At 43.2% G+C, this 25,265-nt stretch overlaps 2 protein-coding genes across 4 annotated transcripts in view; both read right to left on the bottom strand.

The window, feature by feature from the left end:
* Positions 1 to 756: 756 nt before the first annotated feature.
* Positions 757 to 11,632, bottom strand: TCEANC (transcription elongation factor A N-terminal and central domain containing). Of its 2 annotated transcripts, none has more exons than XM_045525041.2 (3): positions 10,962 to 11,632; positions 9,010 to 9,135; positions 757 to 3,933 (listed from the first exon to the last, which is right to left on the bottom strand). In XM_045525041.2, exon 3 carries the CDS (start codon positions 3,814 to 3,816, stop codon positions 2,758 to 2,760), a length of 1,059 nt encoding a protein of 352 aa, XP_045380997.1. In that variant the 5' UTR covers positions 3,817 to 3,933; positions 9,010 to 9,135; positions 10,962 to 11,632; the 3' UTR covers positions 757 to 2,757. The 2 variants fall into 2 exon arrangements, with proteins under 2 accessions (XP_045380997.1, XP_010964525.1); XM_010966223.3 differs by having other exon boundaries at positions 757 to 3,824.
* A 7,272-nt stretch (positions 11,633 to 18,904) lies between these two features.
* The window catches only part of EGFL6 (EGF like domain multiple 6), a 50,090-nt gene continuing 43,729 nt past the window's right edge, over positions 18,905 to 25,265 (bottom strand). Inside the window, exons 10-12 of one of the 2 annotated variants that reach the window (XM_074359193.1) lie at positions 24,831 to 24,935; positions 23,439 to 23,704; positions 18,905 to 19,652 (exon numbers count right to left, since the gene is read on the bottom strand). In XM_074359193.1, coding sequence (XP_074215294.1) covers positions 19,542 to 19,652; positions 23,439 to 23,704; positions 24,831 to 24,935 — 482 coding nt within the window. In that variant the 3' untranslated portion in view covers positions 18,905 to 19,541. The remainder of the gene's footprint in view (positions 19,653 to 23,438; positions 23,705 to 24,830; positions 24,936 to 25,265) is intronic. The other variant, XM_074359194.1, reaches the window with a different exon arrangement.

The following is a 25,265-nucleotide window of genomic DNA, read 5'->3' as shown; positions in this document are numbered from 1 at the left end:
CCCTTTCTTTTTAGGAGATAAAACATAGGATGTAAAAGAATTATGATCTCTACTGAGATGATGTAATGCTCTCTCATTGACTAAAAGGAAAAAAACCCAGATGACTGTTTTCAGATCTCCAGTTGCGAAAGTCACTGACAAAGTTGAAACGAAATGAGGAAGACTCCCCAGATTTTTATATCTTGGAGAGTAAAGAAATTTCCATGTCAAGTGCTTTCATCTGTCTGCAAATTAGGTTTGCAAAATTCCAGTATAAATAAAAACTACCAAAAAAAAAAAAAAAACCCACCCCTAAAAACACACAAAAAAACCCCCAAACCAAAAAACAAACTCTGACATGAACTAATCACACATGGTTTTCATGTGCTGTGCTCTTTCATAACCACTGAATAGGTTTTAAGATCATTCCAAGTCACATGAAACCGCACTCTGTGAAACTTGAAGTTTTAGGCGACTTTGCAAGTTTTTCTTTAAAAGACCATCTGGTACATCACAACACCAGTCCTGGGAAGCCATGGGGGTTAAAGGCGTCAAAAGAGAATTCACACTTGATGGCCTCAAGCAGATTTCTTCAAAGCCATTTGAAAACACACATGTATTTCAGTTTTCTGCACCTTTAGGGGAATTGTGTCATGAGACAGTCAAACCGTGCCTTCAGCTAGGCCTTCAGAACTCTGACAAAGGAAGTTAGGAGAGTGAGGAGAAAGGAATGGGTGAGAATGTGTAGGTTTGTAGATAACTCACAAGTAAACTAGGTAAAACTCTAAAAATTTAACTTCTATGCATTTTTAAAAGAGAAAAAAAATCAGCTGTAATCACATAGGCTTGTTGTAGTTAATCATGATACAGATTGGTTAAACACTGTTTACAAAGGCCTGGAAGAAGTAATTTCCTCTTCACTTATTAGAGAAATGTAGGTAGAGTCAAAGGCTGAGGCAATGGACTTCCTCTGACAGATGAATGCCTATTTTTACAAAAGCAAAATTGGAACTTCAGACCTCAAGGGGTTCTGAGGATGCCCCCCTCAAAATATGCTGTCCTGGCATAAGGATCATTCTGAGCTGGAAGTAAATGAGAAAAGGCAGGCACAGGATGAGCTCTCTGCCCTCCCCTTATTTGCCTGAGAGCAGAACCTAAGTTCCCCTTGTGAATTCCCCACCAGGAAGAGGGGAACAACCACATCACTGGAGGCAAGATGGCTCCAAGAAGGATCTACACAAACAAATCATACTAAATGACCATCATCTTCCATTCGTTCCCCCCTATCATTTACCTTCCCACAGTTTGCTGCCCCCAAAAGCCTAAAGCCCTTTTCCTTTGTCTTGTTACTTCTCTACAAATGTATTATGGTTTGTTCAAATGCTACAGAAGCCCAAGTTCTAACCATCCCTTTGAGTTACTCATCACTGACTTTCTCCTGCAGCTATGTGTGCTGCGTGCATAAATAAACTACTTTTCTCTTGTTTACCTGTCTTTTGTCGGTCCTATTTGCAGGGTCTCAGCTATAGATCCTAGGGTTTTTTTTTTTTTTTTTCCTCTTCTGTAGGCCTTCAGAACAGGAAGGCTCCCTAACATCAGAAGCCAAATGACAAAAAGAGTCTATCTATATTCCCTGGAGAAGTTGCATGAAGGAAAAAAAATACACGACACCTCTGACTAAGCAAGAGGATGCAAAACAAAATTCTAACTGTAGGATTAGTCAGAGGGTTACCTTTCAGGGTTCAAGAGAGACCTGTAAAGTGAGAAGGGAAAAGAAAGGAGAAAATAACAAAGCTCTCATTCCCCAGTGCTGGAGCCTAAAGACAGTGTTCATTTCATCCCATGTCTCCAGGACTGTTTCTCTAAAGTCAATATTGAAGCAGTCTGGGACAGTGAATTTCCAGGAAGAAAATCTGGGAGCTGTTCAAGTTGGGCTATGTACGGTTGTGTCACTTGGGCAAGTCATGGCACCTCTGTGGATGTTTCCTCAACTGTGAAGTGTACAGAAGAACCTTCTTTTCTTAAAGGTGTGAAAGGATCATGTGACAGCCTGTGGATGAGCAGTTCTCAACTCCGACTGCATCTTACAATATCTTGAGGAAATTAACTACACAATCAATGAATAAATATAGCTTGAGGGATTATGACAGAAATGCTGATGCCTGGGTTGCGTCCCATAGATCCAGATGTAACCGTTCCAGGGTGGGCCCTCCGCATCCGTGGGTTTTCAAAACTCCCCAGATGATGCTAATATGCATCCAGTGCTGAGAACTATCGCTGCGGAAGCACCTTTCCAAATATCCTGAAGAGGATCACCCAGGGATCCTGCCAAGATGTGGATGTAGATTCGGATTCTGTACTGTGGGGCCTGAGAGTCTGCATTTCGAACAGACTCCAAGGTTATGCTGAGCAGCTCAAGTACTAAATGGCCACAAAGTACAATGCAGGGGGGAGGGTAATAGCTCAGCGGTAGAGCACGTGCTTAGCATGCACAAGGTCCTGGGTTCAATCCCTAGTACCTCCATTAAAAAAATAATAATAAAATTGTAGGATGCAATATTAAAAAAAAAAAAAAGAGCCAATGCAACAGGCACCCACTCTTTCTCCCCAAACTATCAACTTTTAGTGACAGTCGTGTGAGCTTCAGCTAATGACTCTCTTTCCTTCTTTGTAGGATTGCTTTAAGAATAGTGTGTAAGATTTTAGGAACAAGCATAAAAGGCTGGTACAGAAACAGGCACCCCTCCAGTTATCTGTTAAGAGAACACCCACGTATAACTATAAGCACACCCACTTGCTGTGGTACCACTGCTCCCCACATTCACTGCAGATGACATAGGTCATCTGTTCCTCATCTGGCTGGGAGTTCCGCACCCAGCTGGGAAGGAAGAGAGTCCCTCTGGAGATCACGGTGACTTTGCAGTTGAATTTCTCGCAGCGTCTGCATTTTATGTTCCTGGTCTGTGTGCCCTCTACCGCTTGGGGAAGGGAATGTTCTCGTATGCAAGCTTCTGTGTAGGAGGCTCTCAGCTGCTTCAGTTCCTTGCTTGCCATGTCCATGATGGTCATTTCGGCAAATTCTCTTGGGGACATGGTCCCAGAGAGCAAGTTTTGTCTTAAGTGAGTGTTTTGGGGGTTCTTCAGATTGGCCACTTTGCTTCGCACACAAGCTTTATATTTTCTGAGGTTCTTCGAGTAAAGGGTAAAAAGGTGCTCTTCAATTTCTTGTGCAAAGCTGCGCCACAGATCGGCTCTGGGCGGATCTGCGGGAAAACGAGCGAGAGCTTCATACAGCAGCTCGGTGCACTTAGCTCTGACGGGCACTGCGGGAGCCGGCAGCTCGCCTGCTCTCTTGTCGGCGGGTTTAGGGTCACCAGCCCCAGCACGCGCTGCCTCAGGCTCCACTCCACCAGGGCTATTTTCCGGCACGGACACTGCAGCGGCTTCTGCAACATCTTGGGATGCTTGCAGAGAATTAGAGCTGGAGCGGCCCCGGACCTCATCCTGATTTAGGTCAGGAGAAAGCCCTTGATTTTCTTCTGGATTTCCACCTGAAGGGAACAGCTTAGGGCTACCCCTGGGTTTGCAGTGAGTATCCTGATACAGAGCTTTCCACTTGGACAGCAAACATTTGGCTTTCTTTTTCAAAGGCACCGTGGGGCAGTTCTTGAGGACTGTGTACACGGCCCTGACCACCTCTGTCTCCTGGAGATGGTCCTTAGTCACGCAAAGAGATTCTAGCTCAGTAAGGGGGTTGCCAAGATCCTCAAAATTCCTTTTAGACATCAGTTGCTCAATAAGGGAAGCTCTGGCAGCTATCTGCTTCTTGTCAGACATCCTTTCGGCTGCAAAGAAAAGAGAAGAGAGGTTTCCGTTTTCTCAAGCTTGCGTTTGCCAGTCGCAGTTTCCTGATGAGACCATAATGCTCTCTGCCAGCTACCTAGGCAGTGTTCTCTGAAAGAGTTAGGTAATAAAAATGGGTGCAACACGTTAGAAAATGCAACCTGCAATGCAGTATGGTTTTGTTTCAAAAGTTTGATTCTCTATAGTTTTAAAAAAAAAGGGGGGGGGCCCTCTAAACAGCTTCTGCAGTAACAGTTGCTTAAAAGAGGCTGGCTGAAAGATCTGCTGTAACTTTTCCATCGCTAATTGTACAAATCGCTGATCTTTCCAGATCAAGATGAGTCAGCTCCTTGGTGTGGAATCTGGTGGTTATGCTCAGGATGAAATCACGCCCGTCTCAGCGTCAACAGGGGAAGGCCGAGGAGGCTGGACTGCTTTCCCCCACGTTCAGCTACGGAACTCAACTCCTTGTTGATTTTATAGTATTTTGGGAGTACTTTTCTGAATATAAAAGCATGAGGCACAGGGTGAAAAGGGGATGCTGTTTAGCTGTCCAGAGGAATCTTAAGAAATGGTGAGAGAGCACCGGTGGGGAGGCAGCTGGACCCAGGTTAGATGGGCCTCAAAAGTCAACAAGCCACACTGTGCTGACATCTGAGTCTTCTGAACAATGGGGTAAAGGTTCAGACTATGCAATCCAGGGGGCTTATGACTTTGGACCAACCGGCCAGAGTTTGTGTGCATTAACTTTTTCCTTCTTTTTTTTTTTAACCTTTCAGGTGTAAAAAGTTCCTTAATGGTTATGTCTCTGTGAATCTCATCCTGGGCAAGCAAACGTTTACTTTATCTAACCAGTCTATATTTTTCTCTCCACGTCATGCATATAACTTTGCCTACAAAATACTTGTGGATCTAAATCTGCCCATTTGGGTCTAAGTGTGAACCTAAGCATCTTGGTGGCAGGGATGCTGCCTTTTCAAAGACCCATGGGCTCTCATTTTATAGCGCTCGATAGTAAGTAACTACCACTGAACACACACAGGCTAACAACACTGAAGCGATTACAGAGAGAATGAATGCAGCCTTCCTAGACATCATCTGATAAGTGCTAAAAAATGTCAGGTCCTTTTAGTCAGAAATTCTACTTCTATAAATTTACTTTAAGGAAATGAGAGATGCGGAGGCTGTACATGTAAGAATTTTTTTCAAACGTAGAAGGAAGTATTAGGTTCCAAATGGTTAGACCTGCACATGAACGTTAACAGCAGCGTTATTCATAAAAGACAGAAAGTGGAAACAGTAAGCTATAATGAAAAAGAATATGAAAATGAATATATGCGTGTATACGTATGACTGGAACATGATGCTGTACGCCAGACATTGGCACAACATTGTAAACTGACAATACTTTAATAAAAAAAAATTTTTTTAAAGTGGAAACAATCCAAATGTCTATCAACTGAGGAACAGATAAACAAAATGTAGTGTACCCATACAATGGAATGTTATTTGTCAATAAAGTGAAATTCTGATATACACTACAACATGGATGAGCCTTGAAAACGCTATGCTAAATTAAAGACACAGAAGACCACATGTGGTATGATTCCATTCACATGAAATGTCCAGAATAGGCAAATCTAAAGAGACAGAAAGTAAATTAGTGGTAGACCAGGGCTGGGATAGAGGGAAGGGGGGAACGGGGAGGCAGAATGAAGAGCTGGGAAGCTACTAATGGGTACAGAGCTTTTCTTGGGGGAGGTGAAAAAGCTTCTCTAAAGCTGACTGTGGTGCTGGCTGCACAACTGTGAATACGCTAAAAGCCACTGAACAGGTGAGCTGTATGGGATATACATCGTATCTGAACAACGCTGTTATTTAAAAACAACATCTAGGGTCTGATCCAAATTTTTCTTTAAAAATCACATGTGAAGAGAAAAGGCCGAAAATAGATACACACAATTTCAGACAGGCATTTTCTGAATGGTAAGATTTTAAGTGATTTTTAAAAAACTAATTAACTAATTTTTTAATGGAGGTACTGGGGATCGAACCCTGGACCTCATGCAAGCTAAGCATGAGCTTTACCACTGAGCTATTACCCTCCCCTCCTTACGTGATTTCTGCTTGTTCTTTTACTCTTTTCTGTATTTTCTATAATGAGCATGTACTATTTTCATAATCAGAAAAGTTATTAGTCTAATATAATTTCACGAGAAGCCCTATACATTTACGGTATTTGCCCACTGAAAAATGGTGTGGTAAACGGATCAATCAACTTCTACCTCCCTCTGGAATCAGGACACCAGGAGGGGACCATCTCAGCTGGGGCTCTGCATTAGGACCAGCACTCATGATTTCCTCACAAGTCCGCTGCTGCATCGGAAACAGTTCACTCTCCCCTCAAACTCTGTCCCCAAACAGGAAGAATTACGTACCCAGGGCCACAACTCTGAGGCTCCTACTGGTGTTTCCCCACTGGACAGCTCAGAGGTGACCCAGACACCGAGGCTTGCGTTTTTACCCTGGATGGAGCTGGAGGGTAGACCATCTGGGCAGTCATTTTTTTTTTCTTTTTCTTTCTTTCTTTTTTTTTCAAGTCAGTTAACAGTCACTCAATGGGCCATTGATTCTGGATCTTAAGTGACTTTCTTTAATTAGTCATGAATCAGAAGAACCAGTACTTCAAGATCACTGTTTCCCCTTTTCAAATTTCACGTTTAAGGACTGAAAACAGGGGAGAGGGTAATAGCTCAGTGGTAGAGAGCATGCCTAGCATGTACGAGGTCCTGGGTTTAATCCCCAGTATTTCTATTAAAATAAATCCAAAAATAAAAATAGTAAACAATGTAAGTCAAGATGATAAGGTCTCAAGCAGCTCAATACACTTGAGCCCTCCCTCATCTGTTGGAAAATTTCCTAACAAAGAAATATCCATCCTGCCTGCATTCTATATATATTCTACATGCATCGCTACTGAACAAAGCAGGATTGAAGTTGGCTGGATGTCAGCAACGTGGTTAAAACAGGCTGGTGGAGAGTGCCCACGACCAGGTTAGGCAATATTTAACTCGGGTTGGAATTTCTCAACAAAGGGTCAGAGTTTCAAGGGGATCCTGAAGGAGAGTTTAACTGTAGCTTTAGGGCTCCAGTGTTCTGAGAGCATTATTTCTCTTACCAGCAAAACCTCTGCTGTGCTCATGGAAATCTACAGAAGTTAATGGATTCACATATAAGTACCTTGCTCTTCATTTCATGTTCTTTTATTTAGTGCCTTTCCATACTTTTTAATTTTTATTTTTAATTGTGGTAAAACATACACGCCGTATAATTTACCATCTTAACCATTTGTACGTGTAGGGCTCAGTAGCATTAAGTACATTCACATCATCGTGCAACCAACTTTCAGAACGCTTGTCGTCTTGCAAAACAAACTTTGCACCCATTCAACAACCTTCCATTTCCTTCTCCCTTGCAGCCCCTGGCAACCACCATTCTACTGTCTGTCTCTATGGATCTGACTACTTTAGGTACTTCGTATAACTGGAACCATACAGTGTTTGCCTTTCTGTGTCTGGCTTATTTCACACAGCATCATGTCCTCAAGGTTCATCCCTGTTGGAGCATGTGTCAGAAATTCCTTCCTTTGAAAGGCTGAATAATATTCCATTGCATGCATAGACCAAATGTTGTTTATCCATCCATCCACTGATGGACACTTGGATTGCTTCTACCTTTTGGTTCTTGTGAATAATGCTGCTATGAACACGAGTGTCATCAAATATCTCTTTGAGACCTGGCTTTCAATTCTTTTGGATGTATATCCAAAAGTGGGATTGCTGTATCATATGATAATTCTATTTTTAATTTTTTGAGAAACTGCCATACTGTTTTCAATTCTCTTCTCTATTTTTCACAGCATTTAAATCCTGTCAAACTTTCTGTTCTCTCTGTGGGACAATCATGTGGATATAAAGCATTTATTGCCCAAGGGGGGTATAGTGTGGAAGCAACTGACATATAAAATTTGGAGAACTGCCATAAAAAGACAAAGTAGGCTGTGTGTCCAGTTTAGAGTTCTACACAGTTCATTCAATAAATATTTATTATATAGATAAACAACAAGGTCCTACTCTACAGCATGGAGAACTACATTCATTTGCTTATAATAACCTGTAACTAAAAAGAATATGAAAAAGAATACATATGTGTAACTGAGTCACTATGCTGTACACCAGAAACTAACACAATTATACTTCAATAAAAATAATTTATTATGTATCTGGTACACAATACATGCTGAGCCTAACCAGATACTCTCTGCCTTGAAGGAGCTGACAGCCCAGTGGAAGCCCACTGGCCAATTACAACATGTGTCTCCACAAGGACAGAAACCACTGCAAGGGACACACAAAGCAGGCACACAGACACCAAGTCCGGGCTTCCTGTCATCCGGCCAGCTCCAGTTACCTCCTCACTGCCTTCACTCTGATTCACGTTACTTCGTAGCGGGCTCATATTCTAATACAGATTTCAGCAAGATATTCCCATTTTCCAGCTTAAAGCCCTCCAGAGGTTCCCCTCCACTCTCAGGATGGAGCCCAAGGTCCCTGGCCAAGTAATGAAAAGCCCCCTTCTAGCCTCTCTGGGATTCCATTGAATCCCCGACAAGCACGGGCCCCGTCACAGGCCTTTGCTCCACTAGCTCCCCGAGCCCGGCCTCTCTCTCAGCACGAGTGGTTCTCACTCCTGACTGCAAATCTTCATCATCTGGAGAAATTCAACAGCAAAAACAAAAACTATGTCGGGGTCTCACCCGAGAGAATGAATTAGAATCTCTGAGGACGGGCCTGGGTATTTTTCAGCTCTCCAGGTGACTGTGATCTAAACAGGAGCTGCCATCAGTGTCCTGTACACCCAGGCACAACCCCCATCCCACAGCAGAGTTGACCAAGCACCACTGCCATCCACCGGCCCAAAGGCAGTTCCCGTCCTGCTCGTAGACTGAACACACACAACCTCTCTGACTTCAGATTTGGCTGGATGAGCCTCATTAAATAAGGAAATATTAAAAATATCTGCTGTGTACAACTCACCTGAGAACCTTCTCTACAAATTACAACTGCTGATTGCAATGTTTTAATTGTCACAATGCACCCAAGTCCCCGTATTTGTTCCCACACTTACCCTCTAATGGCAGAAGGCAATACAAGTTGAGCAACTCTATGCGCCTTATACACTCCTGTCATCTCAGTCCTCACAACAACCCTGAGACAGGTAGAGGGCTTATCTCCGTCTTACAGATGAGGAAACCTGTTAAAAACATCAAATATTTGTGCACTGGTTTTTTTCATGGTGCATATCACATCAAAATTTTTTTTTATTGTCAGCCTTCCCCACAAGACCATAGAAAAATGATGTCTGTTTTAGTCACTGATACACACCTGGCCAACACCTGGCCAGTGCTTACCATTACTCAACAAATACTGTTTCGTTAAGTGAGAAAAAAGCATCCAGGATACTCTCTCTCCTCTCTGCTTGTGAGCATCATTCTTTTCATCACAGACCGGCTTGCTTGTACCTGTTGCATCTAAGCCCAGGGCCCCTCAGCTTCTTCCACGGGAGGCCAACCTCACCTCAGTTTTAGTTTAGAAAATCATTTACAGATAGTCTAGATCAAGAAGAAAAAAAAAGCAGCAGCATGGTGCCTACTGTCCTACTATGAGCTCATCAAGTGGGTTCCAGGAGTCAAGCCATTTGGAGATAAGAAAGGTCGAGACAGTACAGTTCCCAGGACGGGGTGTTGAGCATGTTGGGGGCGGGGGGAATCCAACATTCAAGATTAATGAGAATTAAATGAGACAGTCCTTATAAAGTCCTTAGAATTATGTCACACACTATGCCTGACTGACAACTACACAGGACCACAATGAAAAGGTTTACATATTATCTCCCATACCAGGCACTGTTCTGGAGCAACGGGTCGGCAAACTGTTTCTATAAAAGGCCAGACGGTAAATACTTTAGGCTTGGCAGGCCATCCAATCTCTGTATGGCATACTCAACTCTACTGTTTTCGGAGCAGGGACAGCACACATAGACAATACATAAATGAATGGATATGGCTCTGCTCCAATAAATCTCTTCTCCAAAGACAGGCAGGCTGAATTTGGCTGCAGGCCATAGTTTGCTGACCCCTTTCTAAGACAGTGGTGTCCAATAGCAATATAATACAAGCCGGAGATATAATTGTAAAATTTCTAGTAGCCATGTGGAAAAAAATAAACAAGTGAAATTAATAATACATTCTATTGAACCCAGTGTATCCCAAATACTGTCATTTCAACATGTTGATATAAAGAAATTAAGATTGTTTACATTCTCTTTTTCATACTAGTTCTCCAAAACTCGCTGTTTTACACTTAATGCATATCTCGATTCAGACCAGACACATTTCAGGTGCTCAATAGCCTTATGTAGCCAGTGGCTATCATATTGGACAACACAGTTCTGCAACATACGCTGGTATAGATAATGCTGAGATACACAAATATACCCCTAGCTTCTGAATACATAACAAAAAATAGGATTTATATAGTACCAGCAAGAGCAGGCCCTAAACATAGATTGACTGAATGCATATAATAGCTTGTACATGTTAACTGATATTAAAGTATATAGACAAAGTGCACACATCCACACACATTTGGCCTAAACCCTGAGTAAAGATCAAAGAGAAGTTTCCACAGGCTGGTAACAAATCAGCAACAAGCTAGATCTGTTTGGATCTTTACATCTCTCTAAAATCTGAAGAGAAATTTTACGTTTCTTGCCACACACAGCCCACATACACCTCTCTAGCTACACAGGAAGCTCCCTCCTCTAGAGAGAGAAATGCCAAATGCTGTTAGAGGCGGCGCCGTTTCTGAAGTCACTTAATACTGCGCTAGGGCACTTTCGCTTTATGGCGATCCCTAACAAAGGTACAGCGAGGGGACTGGACCAGCGCAAGGGCCCACTCTGGCCCAGGTCAGGGTTTCAGTGGGTGGGGTGGAGCGACAAGCAGAGCCTGCTGCAAGCCGTCCGACGGTGACAGCCTGAGACCCAGCACACACGCAGCGGCGGCCCCGAGGACCCACCTCGCCGATCTCGGCTGGAGAAGAGGGGAGGGCAAGGACATGTGTGGGCCTACCCGGCCCTGGGCGCAGCGAGAGCCTCCCAGAGCAAGGTGGGCTTCCACTGGGGACAAAGGCTCGGCTTTCTGCAGAAGCAAAGACGCCGCCGAACCCTGAGCACTGCTCACGGAGAAGCGCGAGGGAACCCCGGGAGCCCTCGGAGGCCCCCGCGTCTAGAGAGAACTTCCGGTTCTGGGGCGGGACCGCGGAGGCTCAACCCACCCAAACCCACATACTGGAGAACACACGACTGCGCACGCGCGCTAAGGAAATAGCGTCTGCGCAGAGCGATTGGCAGGCGAACCGCCCCCAAACCCGCAGTTCCCAGGAGGACGTCATCTGGGCGGGGGCCGGCGCGGAGGCGGGCGCGGGCGGACCGCTCCAGTGCCTGAATGGAAACAAACTAGCCCGGCTGTTGTTTTTGAGCAGCAGTTTGTTGAACTACTCAACAACGTATCGTTTCTGCTGCCAGTCAAAAGAGTGCTCAGCTAAAACCGACAAAACTTTGGACAAAAATGTGAATTAGTTAATGCTGTAATTAATTCAACAAGTATTTATTGCACCCTTCACATGCATCAGTTGATAGGAAAGGAGAAGACATACATTAAGTAGCCTTGAACACCCTGCACTTCTTACCTGTACATATTCTTTCCCTGCAAGGGTCCAATAAATCCAAAGTGATGGTAGAACGAGAGAAGGTAGCAGTCTTCTTTGCTGATCCCCTACTATATAGGAAGATTTAAGGAAGCAGGGCTTTGCTCTGCATTGGATGCTGTCAGGAAGCAGAGTGATAAGCAATGTAGTAAACTTTACCTAGTAGGAAAGACACGATCGAGACTAAAGCTGTAATTAGTAAAGAAGCTACAGCGACTCCCTTTTAAAAACTGTTGAAATACTGCAGGTTAATCCCGGATATAACCTAAGAGACTGGTTTCAAAAGGCTATTGCTATAAGACTGTTTCTATCACAAGAACGAAGCGAGACACCTATTATAAATCTAACTTATTGAACAGGCTGGGCTTTGTAGCATGTAAGAAGAAACTTTTTTTTTCTCACCATTGCCTTGAAACTTCTGTCTGCTCTCTACTGCCCCTTGGCTGCTCTAGGGTTGGAACTTGAGGCTTGAGCAAATCCCACAGCTCTTCTGTTTTCTTCCTTCTGCTTTTACTGAGATATAACTGAAATACAGCACTGTGTAAGTTTAAGGTGTACAGCATAATGACTTGACCTATATACATCATGAAATGATGAACACCAGTAAGTTAGTGAACATCCATCATCTCACATAAATACAAAAGAAAAAAGAAAAACATTTTCCTTGTGATGAGAACTCTCAGGATTTACTCTGAACAACTTTCAGGTTCAACATACAGCCATTGTTAATTATCTTTATCATGTTGTACATTACATCCCTCATACTTATGACTGGAAGTTTGTACCTTTTGACCACCTTCCTCCAGTTCCCCTTCCCCCTCGTTTCCCCACAGCTTTTCCAGCCACTTTCAGGTATAAAGAAAGAATCTTATTTTTAGGTTGTTAAGAAGCCTGTTCTAATTTAATATCAGAACTTCACTTACTCAACCAATTCAAAGTGCTGACCTTCCCTCAGCTATGGTGTGATCTGTAACTCTGTGGACCAACAAAGGGAAAGACATGTAGATCAGTTTCTTCCCTCTCCTTACTGCACCCTTTCTCCATTTCCTGCACCATTTTCTGGTTTCTTCAGGATGAAGACAGGAGGAAGGAGTGGTAAAAAGGTCTTATTTGATGAGTAGCGTGGATTGAATGGTGCCCCCCTTCCCTGCCAAGAAGGACATGGCCCCTTCCTAATCCTGCAACCTGTGAAAGTGATCTTACTCGGAAAAAAAAGGGTCTTTGGAGATATAAGTTAAAAGCTTGAGATAAGAGCATGCCGCATTACCTGGGTATCCAATGACAAGTGTCCTTAGAAGAGACAGAAGAGAAGACACAGAGACTGAGCAGAAGCCACATGAAAACTGCTAATGAAAAATGGTGCCTGCCAGATTAGCCAACAAAGGATGTTGCAGCCATCAAGCCACGGCAGCCACACCCAAAGGTATGCCCAGGATGGGACTTTCAGGACACTGGCCCTAGATACTTAAGGTGCAGATCAAAGGAATGATTTCAGTGAGCCCAGGCTCTTCCATCTTCCCACACATAGAAAAGCACTAAATTCCTTAACTTGAGATATCTGGTTTTCTTTAATGAACAGTAATCTTTTGATGTTCTGACTACCTGGTCTCTGTTGCAAAAACTCCTATATATCCTGGCTCCTCCCCTGCCTCCTCAGAATCGTCCCTTAGAGCTGAGACTCTGTCTCCCCAGCCTGAAGTCCTCAGAAAATCCACCGAATAAAACATAATTCTCAACCGTTAGGTTGTGCATTTTTTTCAGTCAAGATAAAGGTGGACATCGGGGTGGGGTTGGGGCAGCCACAAGCCAAAGAACTCCTAGAGCCACCAGAAGCCAGCAGAAGTGAGGAAGGATTCTCCCCAGAGCTTCTGGAAGGAGCATGGTCCTGCCAACACTTGGAGGTGGAACTTCTGATCCAGAACTGGGAGAGAATAAACTTCTTTTGTTTTAAGCCACAGTGGTTTTCTGGCAGGCACAGGAAACTAATTTGATTGATGGTATTGTTCCCTGCCATTGGCGCTCTGTGTGTTCATGTCCAAAGGCTGCCTCTTTGGTTCTTTTTGTGGGCTCACTTTGGGCATTTTTTTGGGGAGACATCCCCCCCCACCTTGTTCGGGGCCCCTCCTCACCCATTCTCTCGTTCAGATGACACACCATCTGGTTGACCACCAGCTCCTACACTTGGTGGCATGTCCCACCCAGCCTTTTTGTGTTGGGTCAGCTCACCTGCAGATGGGCCCCTTGGGTGAGGGCCTTCCAAACAGCCTAAGCCCAGCTACTGGCTGGGTACACACTCAGCCCCTGGGAGAGCCCCAGCAGCAGAGGCCGCCCCCTCTGCAGCCGCGCTCCTCACGGTCACGGGCAGTCTTCGGCAGCCCCAGCTGGCTTCTCACCCGTTTAGTCTTTCAGGCGAGTCAAGCACCATTTCTTGTGGCCTTTCAATTCAATGCAGGAGCACCTGTCAATCTCTCTGAGAGGTTCTCTCCAGGTCCCCCTCCACTTGCCCGGAAGGCAGGAGGAAGCTTCCAGAATTCTAACAGCCCTCTTCCACTCTGGTGCTGAAACTGCCTTCTTACTCATTCCTCTGTGTAAAGTCACCGGAAGCAGCTGTTAAAAAAGAGCAGTTATTCCTTAGGAAAGGTTACACTTGCAGCCCGTTACTCCTCACGCCTGAGTTTTCTTATAAGGGTCGTTTCCCTTCACTAGTCAGAGATCAGCAGAATGGGACAAGGGACAAGTAAGTGTTGAGAGGGGTGAACTGGGAGAGAGAGAGAGGTCTGCGAGATTGGATTGGAAGAGAGGAGGAGAGAGGAGGAGATCTCAGGGGTGACTGATCGGAAGGTTCTGGGTACCCAGAAAGAAGCGGGTTCACAAGACACTGGTCAGGGGAGGAATAGCGGAAAGACACAACAGGAGATGCTGAAGACAGCCCTTTCTGCTGTTTACCAGCCGGCAGCAGCACACGTGCACAAGGCTGCCACAAGGGGGCGCTGTTACAACTCTGCATTATGCGTTTTTTAAAAAACGCATAATGCAGGGGAAAGTGTCTACATTTGGCGGCCGAGCTGTGACTGTGGCTGGGACTCAGAAGGAAAAAGATTTTAAAAGGACAGTGACAGAGACAGGAAAGGGGGATGCAGAAACTTTGATCACTGTCCAGAGAGATGAATAGATGTGCTGAAGGTGAGGCTTCCAGGCTCCTGAGCAGCTGGGATGTTTCCCTAGGCCTCAGTCCCTAGGCCTGTTGACCCACCCCTCAAGACTCCAATGCCATCGGCTTCTAGCAACAAGCAGATGTCTCTGGTCCCCTTAATATCCTGGATGGCAGGCCAGGGGACATCCCCAAGGTAAGAGTTACTTGTGGCTAGATTATCCATGAGTCTGTGTAACTTCAGTCACAACCTGCCTGGCTGGTATTTGGGAGACGAATTCACTCTAGGTGTCTCAAGTCAACCGGGATAAAGTCACATAGATGTGGTTCGTCTTAAAGTGGGGGGAGGGTAGAATACTTTTATTTTTAAAATAAATGTTTATTGCAATATAACACAAATTTAGAAAAGCCAGTGCACAAATTGTAAGTGCACTGCTTAGTGAGAATACTACCTAGACTGTTGTAAATGTATGAGGTGCCAACACTGCTGCCCAGTCTTTCTCAGTGTCAGCCCCTCATCTAATCTAACTGATCCCTGAAAGGTAAGAGTCTGATTCTCCATGGGTCTCATGTCTTTCCATCCATCTTCTGCACAAAGGCATTGGCAGGTTTGCCCTGTACCATCTTATCAAGGATGCTGGCAGAGGACACAGCCTGGGAGAACACAGACAGTGTCTTCCTTGTCAAGAACAGATTTTTCTCCTGCCCAAAATAAAAATATTGTCTCCTTCCGGGGCAAGGTTGGGGCAGGGTTGCTATTGGTACCCCTGTAAGATGGGGGGTTTCCTAAATTTGGGGTTCCTCAACTGTGGCACAAACTCACTGTGTACCCCGCATCCTCCTGGACCCGCCTCTGCACTGCCCCACCCTCTGTGAGACTTGGGGTGGGGAGCAAGGGGTAATGGTGTGACCGTGAGGTCCAGGCTACCTGCTGTCCCGTGAGTAATCAAGTCCATCTCTGTCCCAGGAGTCTCGTGTTTTCTACCGATATCCATGAACTTGTGACAGGCCAACTTGTTAGCTTGCAAGGAGAGTAACAGTTCTTGACAGCTGCAAGCATCTCCGGGTCAAAGTACCCCATAGTCACCCCACAAGTATTCTGTGCCTGCAAGAGAAGAAGACAAGAACAAAAAACACAGGCTACCTCGGGCCAGGCTGGAGGTGAGCACAATCTCAGGGAGGCATCAATTCCCCGAGCAGAAGGGGTCATACAGCACCCCGCTTCCTTGTGGCAGATATGGTCTTAAAATCTTCAATTCAGTGCTTTGGGCAGCTGCCGACATTCAGCCTCAGAGAGGAGGCCAAAATGGGGGCAGACGTTATTGTTATTTCAACATATTAATACAGGTCCAGGAGGCTGCAGGATGTGGGCCATCCCGGGGAAGGCAGTCTAGTCTAGACAGGCAAATAGGCAGCACCATTCAGTGGTAGGTCACTTGGGCAGCACTCAACGTCTGCAGGAAGTTGAAGATCTTGGTTTTGTTGAAGACTCAGTCTTCACAGTGTGTCATCTTCTCTAACAGTGCTTAGCAGCCTGGAGACAGGATGGAGAAAAGAAGGCAGTTGGCTTGATCCAGACTGGGGCTCTGCCTGGTGGTTCTGGCGGAAGGACGCAAGAGCGTGGGCTTTGTGGGCCACAGGCAAGAGCATCTTTAAAGGGATGATGGGTCTTGGAGTCTAGGTTATGTTTTATTTGAGGGCAGAGTCAAGCCAGGAGGAAGCCAAGCGAGGGGGAGAAAATGAAGGTGTCAAGGGAATGGGGGTTTCAAAAAGGTCAAAGGATAAGTGTGGGGAGATTAAGAAGAGAAAGCTAATCAACCGGAGTTTAATGGTGGAGTTCAAGAATTCAGAGGTGATGATCAAGTCCAAGGGGTGGCCTTGGTGCAGAGACTGAGGAGGAGATGATGGTTACTGGAATAGAGGAGGTCAAAGAATTGTGAGGGCAGGTTCTGGATGGGTCATTTGCCTAGATGTCACCACAGTGGTTGATGACAATGGCTAGAAGAGATGGAGGGCCACAGAGCTATTTAACTGCACCTTCAAGGAACGGTGGCTTTTACATGGAAAAAGAGAAATAAGAGATGGTGAACAAGAGTGGAGCGACGAGGATGTTGCCCTAGACTCCAGCCCCTGAAATGAGAGCAGTGGGGGAGGATGAGCAGCTTCCTTCAATATGGCTGCAGGGGGAGCCCCGGGAGAGCACTCAGTTCAGCCAAGGTTGGGAGACTAGGAAGATATCTTTGACCCGGATTACAATGGAGGAGAGTTTGTTTCCCAGACAACGGAGTATGTGTGATGGAGGCAGGGGCAGAAGCAGTGGGAGTTAGTGTCCAAAGGAGGGAGGCCATAACAGTGAGGGGATGAGAGAGTGGGAAAGGATGGATGACGGGGGGGTTTCCATCTTGGGTGGTGACTAGGGACAACAGATGTGGAGTCATGACTGAGTTATTTGACCTTATGTTGTCCAAAGGAACCCAAGTATGATTCAGTGCTACTGCAGGCTAGAGGTCCGTGACGCTATAGGCTGTTGACCGGAATTCAAAACAGTATGTTGGTATTTAAGGTCCAAGAAGTCAGTCCCCAAGACTGTGGTCTTATAGTGGAAATGGCGGGGCAGTCCCCAGGGGCTAAGACTGTTCCCCTGACTTTGGATTGTACTTTGTTTGCAATCCTAGATAGACCAAGAGAGAGTTTGTTTTTATCTCACTTAATAAAATATCAAGCAGTGACCAGCCTGGGACAGTGGTAGAGATGCCATCATGTCATCAGGGACCCAGGCTTCCTCCAGCTACGTAGTCCTCCTTGGGTGTGGTCCTGGCTCTCACGGTCACAAGGCAGCTCCTAGAGCGCCTGCCTTCACAACCACATTGAGGAAGAGAAAGGGCAAAAGGGGCTGCCAACTGAGAGCCTTCTTTAATGAGCCTTCCCAGAAGCCCCACCAATGACTTCAGTGGACTCCCCATCAGAAAGAGAGGTTGGGAAAAACAGTCCTTAAGTTGAGCACATCCTCCCCTAACCTCATATATATATTTATATATGGTTATACTAGTAAGGAAAAAGGTGAGAATAAATACTGGGCAACTAGAAGTCTCTGCTACAGATACTAGAGAACCATTAAAAATATTATTCAGTTCAACTTAACTCAGCTTCATACACTGATTATCTACCCATACGTAACATAATTGCAGGACTTCCTATTCCATTTCTGGTTCAACATCTCTTCCTTTAACCTGGATTACTGGGCACTGCCCTTCACTGCAATTTCTCCCCTCTTATCTTCCTTTAATCTAAACCACACCTACGCTCTCAAATTTCCCTGGTTAGAGGGGAGTCTTCTTTAAGTCTACCGCAGTCTTAGAAACCACCTGTGTCAGTTAGCTCTTGCTGTGTAACAAACCATCCCACACTTTAGCACCTTACCACAGCTATTTTATTATCTCTTACAACTCTGTGGATTGATTTGACTGAGCCAGGCAGTTCTTCACGTGATCTCACTAGACACACAATTTTGGGGGTCTCTATAACTAGCAGTTATCCTAACAGATATACCTACAGTCCTGTGTACACTCTGTATGACAAAAGTACTTCACACTAACGGAAAACAATGTGTTTTTTCCCACCATCTTGAAAGGTTGTATGTGTTGGTTGTATTGAAGAGAACATTGTTGAAGAAAGATTACTTGAAAAAACAAAGATGACGACGACAAAGAAGGATTACTAAGAGTTTTGGTGTTAAAAAAAAAAAAAGCCTTAAGAGTAAAAGCTACAAATTTTAAAGATTAGTAAAATTTTGGGGCTAACAGGCAACAATCTGGGGAACCTTCTGTTTGGGAGCTATCTTGAACCTGTTTCTGACCCAGAATCTTAAAACAGAATATGCTTTCATCCTCAGGGAACACACTCAGGATTCATTACCACACAAATCAGTTCTTGAATTTGGAAGAAAAGAGAAACAGAGGAGGCATCAGTCTTTTTTGGAATCCTGCTACTTGCATAATTAGGTTTTAGGGATTTCTCTGAGGCCTTGAGTTCAACAACTTAAGCTGTTTGCATTGCAGTTATGAGGCCTAATAAAGCAGTCATGTGATCCCATAATAGCAAGTAATTTTAAGAATTTTTTAAAATATATAAGTATTTCCAAAGAGAAAAGAATAAACACATATTCTAGCAAAGCAAATAATCATACACATAATTAAACATAGAATCAACAACACATTTACTTACTTAGAAAAACTTAAACCATGACAAAAGGTGAGTATTTGGATATTATTATTATAAAGAATTTAAATATACAAGCTTGGCTGTAAAAGATCAGGCTAAGCCACGTAGGTAAAAGTCTATCTGTGATGTCACAGTTTCCAAGAAATGCCATAAAAGTCAGACAGTTACACATTTTTCTGTGCCTTTTTTTTTTTTTCCTTTTTGGTAATTCTAGAAACGTTGTAAAATAGATTCATCAAGTCATGCAGACAAATCAAATATACTGCGAGGGGGAGCTGAACTGACAACTCCATATTTTATAAATTCAGAGATGAGTGAGAAGACACAGTGGTACTATATTTAAAGCAAATATTGGCATATCTCACACAAGAAAAGCATCTTACAATAATGATTCTGTTGGTGCATTACAGTTTTTCACTTTGTATTTCTAAAATGGGAGAGGTCTATGACGTAATGTCAAAAAACAGAGAACTGACATAGAAAGCCAAACATAACGATGTAAAAGGCAACAATAACATTCAGCCATCCACAGATAAAAGGCCACCTGGACATAAGCCTGAAACCAGCAAGACGCCGTCCACTGCAATTTCTCCGGTTTTGCCCTTGCCACGTTCTGCTTCAAAAATGATCTAATAATGGAGAGGGAATAAAAAATTACTTCAAAATATTTAAAGCAATAATATACTTGCACTAGTTAATAGCTATTACACTGGACTAAACTACTATGTCCCTCTTGCATAGAAACAGGTTTTGACATTGAAAAAAAATCTATATATATAATATTTTCCAGATGCCATGTATCTACACTGAGTGAATTACATTCAGAGAAAACAGGGTCACTGCAACACCTTAAAGAATCTGGATGGGGAGGGATAAATTGGGAGTTTGGGATTTGCAGATACAAACTACTATATATCAAGAAATAAACAACAAGGTCCTACTGTATAGCACAGGAAACCATATTCAATAGCTTGTAACAGCTTATAATGTAAAAGAATATGAAAAGGAATATACACATGTATAACTGAATCACTATGCTGTACACTGGAAATTAATACAACACTGTAGATTAACTATACTTCAATAAAAAATAATTAAAAGAATCTGGAAAACCCTGAAAAGCTGAGAAAACTAAGGTTTAAGCAGAAATTTTAGAATTTCCATTTAAAGAAAAAAAAAAGCAAAACTAAAATAATAATATGGTTTTCTTTTCAAAAAGCAGGCTAGAAGAAATTTAACATCCCTCGTGAACATCTAATGATCTAATGTAAAACTATATAGTTGAAAGGGAATTACTTTGATATGTTCAGATTTTGGTAGTTTGCAGGAATAAAGTTATTTCTCTTAAAATGTTGGTTTAAATATTTGAAATTATCTGCAATGCTACAGTTTTTATGTGTTGAAAAATGTTTCATAATAGGCTATAATCATTTTTATCTAAGATATTTATAAAAAATAAAAAGAGGAGCAAATTTTATGTTTTAGAAATTTCTAATGCATGGCGAACACAGGATCAATACTAAAAAAATTCATCTTCAGATTGGACAGAAAATGACAGAGATAACTCATTTGACAAAATTAAGGATGTACAGTGACTATTTTATACTCATTCATTCATTCAAAAATGTTTCCAAAGAAATTCTTTGTTGGTTTTTTGTTTGTTTTGTTTTGGGGGGGAAGTAATTAGGTTTCCTTATTTCCTTATTTATTTTAATGGAGGAACTGGGGATTGAGCCCAGGACCTTGTGCATGCTAAGCACACACTCTACCACTGAGCTATACCCTCCCCCTAGAAATTTTATTAAAATAAATATTTGCTGAATAAACATTTATGTTTCTTCAATACTGTTAATTTTTTTAAAAAGTTCATGTTAGTTTTAAAATCAGAAAAAAACCCCAAAATATTTTAAATTCAATAATTATGAAAATAGTAATAGCTACAATTTATGGAACATCTATTAAATACCACTCACTGTAAGTAATGAAGAAGGTAATACACACAGTGGGTTCTTTAATTCCTTAATTCTCAGTATCAGAGATAAGCAGATTCAGAGGACAGCAAAAGGATTCTGAGTCAAAGATGATCAAGGTTACCCAAGAACAAAAGTTTTAGAAAAGGAATATTTAATTTGGAACATGTTATTCTTTTTTAAAGTGACACAAACACATATTCTATCAACAGCAGGTGCATATCATGGTTGGAAATAAATTAAAATATGTATCCATGTGGAAGGTAAATTGCAAAACATGGAAGCACTCATGTTACTGTGCAATGATCACAAATCTTTACTTTTTAATAAAGTGATTTTCCTTTGTCTTTTCTAAACTTTTTCAAAAAATAAATTCAAACTTAGAGCAAATTGGCATTTTCAAGAAAGCCTTTAAGACTGATGCTCACAACCATGCCATGTCTGCATGCGTACTTTTTTTTATAAATTGAAGTATAGTAAGTTTACAGTGTTGTGTCAATTTCTGGTAGTGTACAGCATGTTTCAGTCATACATACATATATTCCTTTTCATACTCTTTTTCATTATAGGTTACTACAAAATATTGAATATAGTTCCCTGTGCTAAACAGTAGAAACTTGTCGTTTATCTATATATATAGTAGTTAGTATCTGCAAATCTTGAACTCCCAATTTATCTCTTCCCACCCACCTCACCCCTCTGGTAACCATAAGTTTATTTACTATGTCTGTGAGTCTGTTTCTGTTTTGTAAATAAGTTCATTTGTGTCTTTTTTTTTTTTAAGATTCCATATATGACTGACACCATATGGTATTTTTCTTTCTCTGTCTAACTTATTTCACTTAGAATGACGATCTCCAGGTCCATCCATGTTGCTGCAAATGGCATTATTTTATTCTTTTTATGGCTGAGTGGTATTCCATTGTATACACGTACCACAACTTCTTTAGTAGAGTGTATTTTAAACAAGATGTTCTGCTTTGATTCAAGGATGATGAATGAATGAGGAGATGTTTAATCTAGCATCTGAGACGTGGGACCTGGCTTTTTGGTCTGACACCTACTACAGGATTTGACTTTTGTTAACTAACATATTATCTTTCACAAGCGAAGTAGAAACAGAATCCTAGTTCATGGGTCTACTAATTGGTCTTCCTCTTGTCACCATAGCTGGGAACTCAGCTCTTCATATAGCTCCTTCTAGCTTTCACCCTATCTTTTCCCTTCCCACCTCGACCAAACTTTTCACATGGGCCCAGAGCTCTGCTCCTTTCCTTCCTCATGGGTGGCCTTCCCTCTTCCCCTCCAAAGACACAACTCCTGCAAAGGTCAGCTGCCACCTCCTGATGGTCAAACTTAATAGAGACTTTGTCATTTTTATCCTATTTGCTCTTTCTGAGCATTTTATCCCATTGATCAACTTCCTCTTAAAACTCTGTTCCCTTTTCCTTTATTAAGCCCACTGTGCAATAAAAGATGAACTCGGCAGGTCTGGGTTGTCCAAACTCTGCACATTCCAAACAAAGGTTTGGCCCTTGACTGGTTCCTGGGAGATAACCTCTAAGTCCCTGGACTATCCTACCTCTTAAGAGTGTCTTTTGCCACGCCACATAGTTTATGCCAACCATGTGATTTCTGATGGGGATGTTGGGTCACACAGTATTGGCCTGGCCTCTGGAGAAGTTAGAGACTGAGTAACTAGGGTCGGCCACGTGGGCAGTTGTGCAGGAAGATGGACCCCCAACAAAATCCCTGAACATCAAGGCTTGAGTGAGCTTCCCTGGTGGGTAGTGCTTTGTGCATGTTGTCCCAAGTCATTGCTGAAAGAATTAAGAACTATCTACGTGACTCACTGGGAGAGGAAAACTGCCAGCTTGTGCCTAGCCTCTCCTCTGCCCTACGCGCCTTTTCCCTCTGCTGATTTTAACCTATATCCTTTCACTGTAACGAACTATAATCATGAACAAACTGCAACAGCTTTACTGAGTACTTTGAGTCTTTCTAGGGAATCAAGGAACCTGAGGGTGGTTTTAGGGACCCCAGACAACAGCCCCTCTCTCCGTTCAGTCCAAAAAACATTTAAAAAATGACCTTCTAGCCTGTATTCATTGTGGTAGGTGCTGGGTACAAAATGAATGAACAAGATATGCTTTTACACATTAAGGAATTTAGAGCCTGGTTCGGAGGGAACGTGTTGAGAGGAGCCTGACACACAAACAGCTCATGTCCACAGAATGTAACATGCAGGCACCTGACACGCATCATCGTTCGTTGTGCTATTAATTGCCTGGCCTACTTTGCTCCAGAATATAAGCTCTTTAAGGGTCGGGAAAAAGTCTTACACATCTTTGTAGCCCTAGTGCCTACGTAGCTCAGTGAGTGTTTTGTTTGTTAAATCACGGAAAAAGAATGTCAACATCTCGTTCAATACTGTTTTCCACTTACGCTTTTGGGAGTATCCATCTCTGGGTCGAGCTGTATTTTCCCCGTCTTCCACCGTTCATCTGCACTCCTGGTCTTCTCCCAGGCCAGGGCACTGTTACTGTTCTTCACAAACACTCGAAGCTTCCCTACTTTGTTTCCAGCCAGCCGGTAATGAAAGAGCAAACAGAAGTTGCTTTGGGGCTGCAGGTCGGGGAGGAGAAGTTTCAAACGGCCAACGTCCTTCTTCTGGCCCACCAGGGCCGGAACTGCCATATAGTAGCCAACAGCTTGAAGAGAAGAAAAAGCCACAGTTAATAAGGCCACTGTAGGGGGAGGGTGTAGCTCAGTGGTAGAGCGCATGCTTAGCATGCACGAGGCTCTGGGTTCAATCCCCAGTACCTCCTCTAAAAATAAATAAATAGGTAAATATAATTACCTCCCCCACAAAAAAATTTTTAAAAAATAAGGCCATGGTAAAGGGTTTGGCTGTAATGAATAAAATAGCTGCAAAAAATGAACGATAGTCTCCTGTAAGGAAAGCTGAAGTCTTTCATTTTGAACATTCAGGAACACAATTTTCAAGCTAAAATGAATTTTAGGGATCAAAGAACTGAAATTCTTTGTTGTACAGTGAAGGCAACTGAGGAATTTGTCCAAATTCACAAAACTTGGTTATAGCAGATACAGAGTAAAAAATTAATTAAATCGTCTTTTAGTAATGTAGGTAATTTGCAGCTGACGGAGAACTTGTGTTCCAGAATTTTCCACCTTAGCTGTTTGGACCCTGGACTGCATTTCTCCACCGAGTCGATATGCATGACGGCAGCGCCTCAGGCGGGTCCACAGCATGGGATTGCATCCACAACGTACGTGGATTTGTACTAATGGTACCACGGAGCTCAACCACCACGTGTAACGGATCAGTCCAAGTTCTGAGTTAAGATGGCAGGAACACAGGTCACCTTCTGATCCTAAGATCATTCTGCCAAGTATCTTTTAACCAGTGTAGTGGATATTTGCTCATCTCTAATCTTCTGGTTGTGCCTTTGATGGACTTGGGCAAAAACTCTTATAGACTAGGGCCTGAAGAAGTTGATAGGTAGAAGGAATTCCTCTAGAAGCCAGGGGAGGAGAGGATGGTGGGTGAAATCTTCTGCTAGTCTACATCACAGAGACACTCATAGGAGCCAAGGTGACACTGCCTTGGTTTTCACTGGGCCCAGAGACTGTTTGGGAGAGTGATTAAGGAGGAGAATATACACTAGATCCAGTCAGTCATTCATCAAGGGAGACTTGGGAAGGTCTAAAAGTTTCCTAGCCTAACAAGTGACAAGAATAATGACCCTCCCATCACTGGAGAGCTTCCTTTACCTGGACTGTATCGCAGAACATGAAATAGTGAAATCTAAATACCATTATCTCGATCAGCAGGATTCCAGTCAAAATCATCTTCTATATCCTGTTTCCAGTCACAGACCCCATGGTCAAAGCTGCAGTCAGCTGAGATATTTAAATCTGCTAAGAAAAAGGGTGCATTTCGTCATCATTGAGAGCAGTAGGAAAACGTTGAACGTTGGGAGCTTTGGAAGGTGATGCCACGTTTTCAGCTGCTGTCAAGAGTTAAGCTGAGCTACTCCACGGTACTGCTGCTTTGGCACCCGCTTTGTCTGGCCTTTTTGTAAGGCCTCTGGGGGCCTTAAACTGGCACCAGTCATCGTGCAAGCACACACCCTGGATAAGAGCCTGCAGAGTCACAGCAAAAGTCAGTCCCTGATGTGACTTCCCCAACAGCCCCTGCGATTAGCAGTCTTCCCTGCTTCCCAGGGCCTTCCCCTCAAGCACTCCTTA

The sequence above is a fragment of the Camelus bactrianus genome, chromosome X (genome assembly GCF_048773025.1).
Source record: "Camelus bactrianus isolate YW-2024 breed Bactrian camel chromosome X, ASM4877302v1, whole genome shotgun sequence".
Classification (NCBI taxonomy): domain Eukaryota; kingdom Metazoa; phylum Chordata; class Mammalia; order Artiodactyla; family Camelidae; genus Camelus; species Camelus bactrianus.
This window is presented reverse-complemented; position numbering and strand designations above follow the sequence as displayed.

Excerpts from the sequence above, each read along its gene's own strand:
- TCEANC (XM_045525041.2), bottom strand. The coding sequence starts at position 3,816 with ATGTCTGACAAGAAGCAGATAGCTGCCAGAGCTTCCCTTATTGAGCAA.